The sequence below is a fragment of the Morone saxatilis genome, unplaced genomic scaffold, assembly GCF_004916995.1.
Source record: "Morone saxatilis isolate NCDOM2014 unplaced genomic scaffold, NCSU_SB_2.0 Contig17, whole genome shotgun sequence".
Taxonomy (NCBI): domain Eukaryota; kingdom Metazoa; phylum Chordata; class Actinopteri; family Moronidae; genus Morone; species Morone saxatilis.
In genome coordinates, this window is record NW_023339729.1 from 26,187,876 (window position 1) to 26,198,348 (window position 10,473).

At 44.6% G+C, this 10,473-nt stretch overlaps 2 protein-coding genes across 2 annotated transcripts in view; both read left to right on the forward strand.

Moving 5' to 3' along the window:
* The window catches only part of tpcn3 (two pore segment channel 3), a 13,417-nt gene extending 4,273 nt beyond the window's left edge, over positions 1–9,144 (forward strand). The window contains exons 7-19 of the mRNA XM_035659706.1: positions 420–521; positions 844–970; positions 1,790–1,997; positions 3,451–3,595; positions 3,691–3,876; positions 5,717–5,781; positions 5,948–6,035; positions 6,195–6,264; positions 6,754–6,973; positions 7,623–7,713; positions 7,790–7,903; positions 8,647–8,759; positions 8,878–9,144. Coding sequence (XP_035515599.1) covers positions 420–521; positions 844–970; positions 1,790–1,997; positions 3,451–3,595; positions 3,691–3,876; positions 5,717–5,781; positions 5,948–6,035; positions 6,195–6,264; positions 6,754–6,973; positions 7,623–7,713; positions 7,790–7,903; positions 8,647–8,759; positions 8,878–8,999 — 1,651 coding nt within the window. The 3' untranslated portion in view covers positions 9,000–9,144. The remainder of the gene's footprint in view (positions 1–419; positions 522–843; positions 971–1,789; positions 1,998–3,450; positions 3,596–3,690; positions 3,877–5,716; positions 5,782–5,947; positions 6,036–6,194; positions 6,265–6,753; positions 6,974–7,622; positions 7,714–7,789; positions 7,904–8,646; positions 8,760–8,877) is intronic.
* A 633-nt stretch (positions 9,145–9,777) lies between these two features.
* The window catches only part of ttbk1a (tau tubulin kinase 1a), a gene marked incomplete in the record, with an annotated part of 40,652 nt that continues 39,956 nt past the window's right edge, over positions 9,778–10,473 (forward strand). Inside the window, 1 exon segment of the mRNA XM_035660139.1 lies at positions 9,778–9,837. Coding sequence (XP_035516032.1) covers positions 9,778–9,837 — 60 coding nt within the window.

The following is a 10,473-nucleotide window of genomic DNA, read 5'->3' on the forward strand; positions in this document are numbered from 1 at the left end:
CCAGCCAGATTATCCCCGGGAGTCTGGATAAAGCTAGCTAACGTTAGCCACTCATATAGCTGGATAATGTTGCTCGTTAACATTACCGCTAGCAAAATACTATCTGAGACTATCTGAAAACGGCTCGACGGCGCCACCTACAGGCACATCCTGAGGTACTTTTCACCAGTATGTATGAAAATCAGTACACGCACGTTGGTCCGATCAACTTCCTGTTGGGTTTGGGTCCAACTGGTTGATCGGACCATCAGGATTAAAAGTTGTCTGCGCTTCGACCGGCTCAACCGCAGTAATGTAACCGTGACGTGCTCCAAACTGGTCGATTCACATTGATTCAAATGAATCTGTTAAAGAGCTTTTGAAGATTTTTATAATTCAAGTGTGTGTGTGTGTGTGTGTGTGTGTGTGCGCGCGCGCAGAGGCCTGAAGACGATCAACGGAGCTCCGTACTTCACCAACTACCTGGAGATCGTCTTCGATCTGTACGTCCTCGTCACCACGGCCAACAGCCCCGACGTTATGTAAGACCTTAATTGAATTCATCAGCCGGCTGCTCTGAGGTCAGATTTGACCTCTGACCTCCTCTACAGTCACTGTCAGTGCTTTCTGAAACAGGACAAAATGTTTCCTAATTCTATGTCTCTTTTTATTTTGGTTCTGACTTCTTTATTTAAAAAAGGAGGAAGTCAATGAGGCAGCAGAAAGATTTTCACACAGCGAGAAAAATGTCCATGTATCCTTCGAGTTTGTGTGCATCTGCGGTCAAACGGAGCGTTAGAGAAAAGAAGAAGGAAGTGACTGTCAGAAACTCTTATCTGTGCACCTTCTGCTTCTCGTTGGCAGGATGCCGGCGTACAACTCTAGCTTCGTCTTCGCCATCTTCTTCATCTTGTACATTCTCATCAACACCTACATCTTCATGTCCGTCTTCTTGGCCGTCGTCTACAACAACTACAAAAAATACCTGAAGGTACGGCGGTCTGCTGAGCGCCATGCGGCTGCAGGTTAAACTGAAACCAAAGATTAGATTTTGTTATTGTGCAATTAAAGTGACACAGCAGCACAACATTAAAGCAACAAGCATCCCATAATGCAATACTGTCTGTAAGAGCTGCTGAGACTGCAAGACGATGTCATTTCTAGAAAATATATTGTCCCTGTATTCAGACTAATACGATGAATTCATGACTTTTATTGACCATTTCATCCTCATGTACGGTGGCTCGGAGGTGCATAAACATGTAAAGCACAGTTTGCAAAAGTTTTATTAACATATATTATAACAAAATAATAACAAAACAACCAAAATAACAATACAGACGAGTGTATCAGCAGTAAGAGAAAAGGTACACTGAGTAGTAATAATGATAAAGGAGTAAGACACAGTCTCTCGTTTCATTGGACAGAACAGAACTGTAAACATCCAGAGAGGGAAAGTAAACAATGTTTGTAGCAGGTTCACCGTCTTCATGCTGCAGACAGACATTTGGATATTCAACTACAGAGAAAATTCAAATAAATACAGATAATAAACAAAATATTGATTGTATGAAGATATCCGTCTTTAAGAGTTCAGTAAGTAACATCCATTATTATGATATTATTTATCATTTTGTTCAGCTTTCATTGTTTAAAGAGTCATGAATATAAAAAGGTTTAGATTTGGTCAAGTAAAATCTTTTTTTTATTGTATTTTATTGTGAAGGTTTGTCTGCGGACACGAACGTCGACGTTGTGACTCATCGTCAGCTGATCAGCCGATCAATAACTCTTCCTCTCTGTCCAACAGGAGGAGGTACGGCAGCTGGTGAGGGCCAAAAGGCACAAGATGGCGCGAGCGTTCGCTGTGCTGCAGGAGCAGAGGGAGGAGGGCGGGCAGCCGGTGGTGAGCCAGGCTAACTGGAACCAGATGGTTCGTCTGGTTCAGCCCGACATCAGCAACGCCCACAGGGAGCTGCTGTGGAGAGTCGCTGACGACAAGAACCAGGGCTACATCGGTGGGTCGCCGAATCAGATGTTTTCTGATGGTTATAGACCTTCTTCACAGCAGCACACATGAAATAGTAGGGTAAACACATCTGTAACCCGCCCGAGTTTCCACCAGTTTTGAGTGGAAATGCTTCATCACCAGAGGGCGCCGCACAACAACCTGTAGAAACTGAGATGCCCACTTTGGTTACAGCTGCGACCGAAACGCTCTGGTCTTGAACCAGAACTGAGTCGGGTCCCGGTTGGTCTGACGGAGTCACGGCGCTGCTATTGTGCGTTTTGACTCACTGGAAAGGTTCTGCTACACGAAATGAAACAGAACCATAATTAGTGTCATTGGTAACACTTTTGTTTACCCTAATGTCAAAATGCCTGCTGTGAAAAAGGTTGTTAGCTTTGTACTATTACCATGCAGCTTGCTTGTTAACGTTATCGCTAGAAAAATGCTGTCTGAGTGAGTCTGTTAGTTGGCTAACATTAGCTTGCCCAGCTAACGTGAGTCTTGATAATAACTTATGATTTTGGCCAAAAATAAAAGATGTAATGCAAACAGTCTTTCTGTTAGGAAGCCAGCAATTTGTCCGTGTTAGCTAACATTAACCATACAAAAACCACCACTCGGCGACCGCCACGATCTGCACCGTCACAACCGCAGCCGCTCTCAGCCCTCTGCTGAGTCACGCATCTTCACCACAGAGGAAGTCTGTTTCATCACCGAGTTCTGAGAAAAAACTCCTCCTATAATAGTTAATAATAATTAAACTGTATTATTATTATTATTATATTCCCCAACATTAATGTTTAACTGCTGTTTCAAAGCACTAAATTCTGATGGAGAAATATTAATAATTAAATGTATAAGTTCCTCTAAAACAGTTTTTTTTACCACTTAGAATAAAAATACTGAGATCAGCCTGTAAAATCCTCATCATGCCTCAACCTCCACCAGGATATTAAATGATACAGAAATAGTTTCCCATTGCAGTTAGTAGGTAGTAATAAAGACACACAGCTGCTGAACTTGTTGGATTGTAAGTTTTCACCTGATCCGTTCTGGGTGAATATTAACTGTAAGTCAGCAGCAGTCATAAAGTGAAGTCAGTAACTGCTGAGCGTCTGTTTACACAGAGTTTATTGACAGGAATGCTCCCTGTTTATTTCTGGGACTTCCTGCTGGTAAACTCTGACATCTCAGACTTTACGAGTTGAAAAGCAGCACCTGAATGCACCATAAACCCTCAGCACATGTCAGTCCGGTGCGGAAGCAGATTAGGGCCAAAAGAGATAAATGAGATTAAAGTTGGAGTAAAAACATATTGAGTATTGGACACAGGAAGTGACATTTAACCGACCTCTGGCATTGACCCTGTGGCCGCGGCGAGGTGAAAGGGCCCGTTCGGCACTGCCGCAGGCTTCAATACACTGTTTGTTATTTTACCTCTTTGGTTGGTTGTTTGACAGGTAAAGTGGCGTTCGTCCAGCTGGTCGACCTCCTGAACATCGAGGTGATCACGCTCAAATCGAGGCCGCACCCGCTCCAGAGTGCGTGCCCCGCCCTCTACCTGTCTGCCCCCAGTCGCCTCCTCTGCCGATTGGTCCAACACCGGTGAGACCCAGCGAACGTTCTTTGTGTCCGTCAGCTTTTATTCTCCGGACGTTTAATCTGAGGCGGCAGAAGCCCGTCTGCTGTGTGCGTTTCAGGGCCTTCGTCATCGTGTACGACCTCATCATCCTGGTGAACGCAGTGTTCATCGGTCTGGACGAGGAGAACCCGCTGGTCTCCAACTCCGAGTGGGTTTTTCTGGCTCTCTACCTGATGGAGATCCTGCTCAAGCTCTACGTGTTCGAGCCCAAAGCCTTTTTCTCCAGGCACAGCTTCTGGAACTGGTGAGGACAAAGGATTCTGGGTAGAGCAGCAGAGTCACTCAATCATCTGTGTGTATGTACGGAAGCCCTGAGAGGCAAGAGAGCTGGTTTGATCTGAATTATTTTCTATCCTGTTTGTGAAGGAAAGTGGGGGGAGAGTGGTAAGGACGTGTCCAGACTTGGTTGACTCGTTATAAATGTGTTATAACACATTTATAACACATACTTACAGCTGCAGGAGATAAATAAACAGGTAGTAGAGAACGGCTTCGTCAGTACAGGACCCAAAGCACTCATACAGAGGTGGTAGTGGTGCACGTACGCCTCTAGAGGCCGAAGTAAGTATTACAACAACAAACAACTAACAGAAAATAAACAGATTTATAAAGATTGTTTTTATTTTCCTCCTCTTCACACATCAAACAGACAAGATTTAGAATTTATTTTTCTCTCTTGCCTCTCTGAGCTTCCGTATGTGAGTGATTTTAGATGGAAACTGAACAGGTGAACCAGGTGAACCAGCAACCTGCTCACATTTAACGTCTGTTAGAGTGACTTCAGGAAGTCACGTGATCTCATGATGTAGTGCAATGTTAACCTGTGTTTGAAAGTGTTGTGCAGAGATTAAACTCACTGCGCTGTGTTCACACAGTTTATCTACGGCGCAGATTATAAGCACCAGGTAGGTCACACACGTTCCCATCAGCTGCTGCTTCCTTTATCTTCAGCCTGGCGGCGCTTGGACCGGCTCGCTGAGGCTTCAGGCGGCAGGTCGACGGATTTATTGTGTTTGTTGTTCACATGAGGAGGTCAAACAGCTTCTGGAGGTCGTTTATGGTCAAAAAGTCTGAAAGTAAAAACCATAAACCGGGATTATCTGGACCCGTTCAATCAGATCTGTGTTCATTTCTCTTTGAATCCAGACTTTAGTTGGGAAATACTCACATTTTACCACCATTTAGGCAACTGTTTGTGTGTAACAGCCTCTATAAATGGACTCGAGGCTCTCTCTGTTTTCATTTGAGAGGTCAGAAACTGATACTGTGGAAGCTCCGATAAACATTTAAATGGTTTTAGCTTTTACTTTCAGACTCTCCATAGCCACTTTATTAGGTACACCTGAACAACTGATCCCACACAGCATCCAGACGATATACGCAGTCATTTCACTATAAATCTGCACCTCATTTGAATTCAGTGACAATCAGCCCACTGGGAGTTAAAATATGTCCACTTCTGGTTTAATCTTCCATATTGTATGTTTAGCTTCCTCAATAACCAGATATTGTCCATATAGCTGATTATTAATGCTAATTATGCTAACTGTCCAACATGCAAGTTAGCCTCAGTATGAAACTGCTGGAGACCCAAACTGAACATTTCTGACATTAAACTGGATTAAAGAGGTGGACCTGATAAAGTGTGTGAACCCATCTGAAAGCTGCAGCTGCTTTTATTTCCTTACAGCTGTGCGCCCCCTGCTGATGAGCAGTGCCGCTGCAGTGGCTCCAGGCACAGATGGATGTCTTCATGAGAACGGGATCACAGACTCAAACATGGCGTTTGGACGAAAGCTGCTCGCCGAGCGCATAAAGCCAACAGTTTTCTAGCTTCTGGGTTTTGCTTCCATGTTGTGCTCACTGCACATGCTCATTAGCCTTTCTTCTGCTGCGCTCATTGTAGGCGCTGGCAAAGTTTTACAAACATAAACCTCCACTGGTTAAACGTGTGATAGGACGACCGGTAACTGTGCTGTAGTGTCCTGTTGGCTGAATATGATGGAGGTCTGATGGTGTTTGTGCTTTCAGCTGTTGGAGGAAAATATTTGTTGTTCGTTTTCTGATGTTTGTTTTGTTTTCAGGTTCGACACCATCATCGTCGTCTCAGCGCTCATCGCCACGATCATCAACTCCGCCATGAAATCAAGTAAGTGCTGTTTGATCTGCTCCTCGGACGGGTCCGGACTACCTACCGGTTCCTGGGTACCGGACTACCTACCGGTTCCTGGGTACCGGACTCCTCGGTTCCTCAACCCCACAGTCTCCGTGGAAACAATACACCTGTCTAATAGATCGTTCCCGTCCTGTTGCAGCGGGCGGTTACACCAGCCGTCAGATCCTGGACATCGTCTTCATCCTGAGAGTCCTCAGACTGATCCGGGTCGTCGACAGCATCAAAAGGTTTGATTCTATATATTCTATTAATATATTAATAAACACTCCCATATATATATATATATAGACATATATCGACCTGCAGGTAACCATAGCAACCATTGGATGCCGATCAGGAAATGCACTTTGACTCATCGTGTGTCTGTGACTGTTTTTCTCCGTCAGGTTTCGGGCGATCATCAACACCCTGATCAGGATTGGACCTGCGATCCTCACGTTTGGACAGTTAATTATTGTAAGTTGGTAAAATACAGCATCAACTAAAAGTGATTTTATTACCCAAAAAAAGCTGATACATAGTCCGATTTTAGGAGCAGGCACAGTTTTAATACTGAGGAGTAAATTTCTACATTAAAACAATTAAAATACAGTGCTGTCCGTCTGAATCCACGTGAATGCAGAATGTTTATCATGTTCGCATGCTAACAGGAGCTAATACGCAGTAAGTAAAGTGCAGCTGAGGCTGATGGGAATGGAGCTTTATAGGTGTTAAACCAAAGTATTGAACACATTGAAATGTCAGATGATCAATAAAGTTATTCTAATTCATCCTAAAGGGGCGCCTGCGAACCAAAGTGGGCGTGTCAAATCCTACAGGTCACTGCGGTCTGTTGGTGCTGGTCGCTAGATAGCATCAACAGTCAACACACACAACCAGAGCTAATTTGGTGGTCGTAGTGAAGCTCCTCCTCCTCCTCCTCCTCCTCCTCCTCCTCCTCCTCAGGTGGTGTACTATATCTTCGCCATGGTGGGGATGGAGCTGTTCAAAGGGAAGGTGAAGTTCTACGAGGAGAGCTCCACCGACCCGGACAAGGCGTTCTGTGGAAACGCTGCGCTGAACGGAACGGACTTCGCTCAGCTCAACTACTGCAAGAACAACTTCAACAACGTGGTGTCGTCCTTCATCCTGCTGGTGGAGCTCACCGTGGTCAACCAGTGGCACGATATCCTTTACCTGAACGCCTCACGCACACCTGACCGGTGGCGGCGCTGGCTACACTGATCACAGTAACGCAGTGAGAACGAAAGCCAGAAAATACTTCATTTAAAGAGCTCGTACGTCACTGTAGCTAGTACTGTCTCAATATCTAACAGCTGTATGGAGGCAGAGGAAAGACGTAATAATTTATAACTGAATTATAATCACAATTTAAATACCACAGGATGTATAACTTTAAAAACATATTTCTGATTTCTTCTACACTAACAATGTATATTTCTGTTGTCTTTAATAAGATGAAACTTTGAATACAGCTACTAGATACTGACGCATGGCACCAATAGCTCCACCTTGTGGCCATTAATGTGACACCAGTGTTCAGTGTGCACCGATTATTGATAATATTCTTTAGACGTGAACAGACTCAGCAATGACTCGCTGTTTCCTCAGGAGATATAAATATAGGTGCAGGTGGCGCTGTGATCACATCCCACATGCAGAAACCTTGAATTGACCTACATCTTGTGATTTGACGAGCCAAACAACTTCCTGTTCCTAATGGAGATCAGTGGGGGGGGGGCGGCGATTGTTGCAGAATCATGAAATATAATAAAATTAACAACCTGTCCTTCGATTCCTTAACGGGACTCCACTGCTCAGCAGCGGCTTCGCTGCCGTCACCCACGTGTCGGCCAGGATCTTCTTCATCCTCTTCCACATCATGGTTGTTATCATCATCATCAAGTAAGACTAACAGTATCAGCCCGTCTTCGCCGGCGTCGTCATCGTGTCCGTGGTTTGACTTCCTGTTGTCTTTCAGCATCTTCGTGGCGTTCGTGCTGGAGGCGTTCTTCGTGGAGTATTCGGTGGATAAGAGCGACCTGCAGACGTCTCTGGAGAGGAAGATCGAGGAACTGGAGCTGGCTGTGGAACAGTACGTTACCATGACAACCGGTCACTTTGAATTGATTAGAGCCCTGAACTCTAAATCCTCAGTTTAGTCCCCAGCATGTAGCGTACAGCAGTTAGCATTATATCAGCTGTGTGGACGATATTGGAAGTTATTGATCCTGAATCCATTTCTGACATTTCCTAAATACAGAATTGTGATTAATTTTGAGGTTATTTAAATGTCAGAACCGAAGATATCTGAAGAAATGTTACGTCACTCACACCAATCACACTGAGTATTAATCATATCAATAACTCTATCTTGTAGTGTTAGCATCCTCAATAACCCCCAGAACCTCCTCCATTGTCCACATGGCTGATTATTAATGCAGATTAGCATCTGTCAGTGTAACAGCTGGAGACATTTTCTAACATTAAACTTTAAACGTGTGGATCCATATAAACATAAATAAAGTGTACTTTAGAAACGTCCATTAATTCCTGATAAAGGACTCCTTTAATCCTTAATAATTAGTTATTAATGAATTTAAAGTACAGCTGGAAGTGTGAACATGTTATTGTGAGTGTGGTCTGGAGGCTGTCTGGTGAGGAACACTGAAGACCCTCCATAGAGTCCGTGTTTGGTTTGTCCGTTCTGGGCCTCTGTAGAAACATGGTGGATCTGTAGATAAAAACATTCTCAGGTTATTAAAAACACACCTATGAATATTATATTATCACAATATTATATTGGTATTATTTTATTTGTTTGTTTTCGTCCATCAGGGAGAAGCTGGAGGACAACTTGGTGAACGCCATGGAAACCATCGACAACGACCAGGGAGCCGGTCAGTCGGTGGACAACAGACCCGCCCTGATGTTTAAGATCGCCTCAAAAAGTAAGAAACAGACCGAAACCGGAGCGCTGCCTCGGTGTGTGGCGCCCTCTGTAGGAACATTTTAATCTCACTGTCGATCGCAGTATTGATTGTCGGTATTGGCGGGCTGTGTTTCCAGGGTATCGGACGGTGGACGCTCTGCTGCAGCGGATGTTCGAGGCCGATCTCGACCCCGAAGACTTCGCCGAGAACGACGACGCCGAAGGGAACTTTGTGAACCCGGCGTTCAGCTCCGCGTAATCAATAATGTACAAATCCGTATGAAGGGAAGCATTCATCTCTAAGTGCAACGTGTCAGCGGTCGTAACCAGTGTTATATTTTTATATTTGTCCGTTCAAACTCAACTGAAATCTGTATTTTCACATAAAGAATATTTACACTCAGGTTTCATGTTTGTTTATTTCTGACACACAACAACCAACAACATTTCTGATCAATAAACCTGATCGTTAACCACAGAGACCATCGTGCTGTAGCTGAGCTAGCAGCTCAGAGAGGCTAACTGTGTGTGTNNNGATCAAGGTAAAGATTGCAGTCTGCTGCTTCTACAGCATCTAAAGTCCGAACCACTGCGCAACAATGTAAACATAGTGAGTAGGTTAGGGGAGGATGGAGGAGGATGGCCGCCCTCCTCTGACTCAGGAGAAGTGATATGAACAGCAGCACTGACTGTTGATTAGAGTCTTTAAGCTGTTGAACTGACTCCAGGTCAGCAGGTGGCGCTGTGGAGGAAGAGAGAAAGAGAGAGCTGCGATCAACATAATTTAAATAATATAATAATAATGTTCATTATACACTTTAAAAAACAACTGCTTAACTTTACATAGTTTAATCGCTGGGTAGGGATATCGGCCCACTGTTGTGTAATTTTACAGTCCTTAACATCGGAGCCTGCCGAACCCCCAGCTGGCCCCGGACCCTCAGGTTGGGAACCGAGTGGCTCTGGTTAGCTTTAGCCGGCAGTCCAAGTATCAGAGAAACATGAAGTGAAAGGTTTGGTTGAAGACAACAACGTCCATGATCCCTTGCTGCTTCACCACCTGCATCGACACTTCCTGTGTTCTACTGTTGCGGATGGTGAGACGGTGTTTGTATTTTATGCTGTCGCTGTAAACAAACAAAACTGGTGTGTCTGCTTAAAACACTTGGGTTTATTTTATTTTAGAGACATGCTACAGTAGTTCTTTTATTTGAAACACGGATCGGATGCCTGTGGAGCAGCACTTATTATTTTTCGCCTTCAGTGCACAAGTTTCCCACCCTCTAACCAGCCCCTTGAACCGCCTCATCCTGCCGTCGGGCCGTTTACTGTTTATTGGTTTCATTATTGTTCTGCTGGCCGGTACACAAAACATCCGGCCTCATAACAAACAACAAATACATGCTGATCCGATTATATTCCGATCACATCCAACTGATCCGCCATCCTCACACACACACACACACAACACACAGAGTCGGCGCGCACACACCGCTCCAGTTTCCGGTTCGCATGTCAGTTTCTTCAATCTGCTGTTTGTTTGTTTTTTTTTGGGTTTGTTTCTTGACCTGGAATGTTTTTTCACCGGAGCGAGCGGGATCCTCCCTTTCTGGCTTGCTCCATCTCTCCATCAGCCATCAGCTTCAGGCACCCCACACACACACAACACACACACACACCACACACACACACACACACACACAACACACACACACACACACACCACACACACA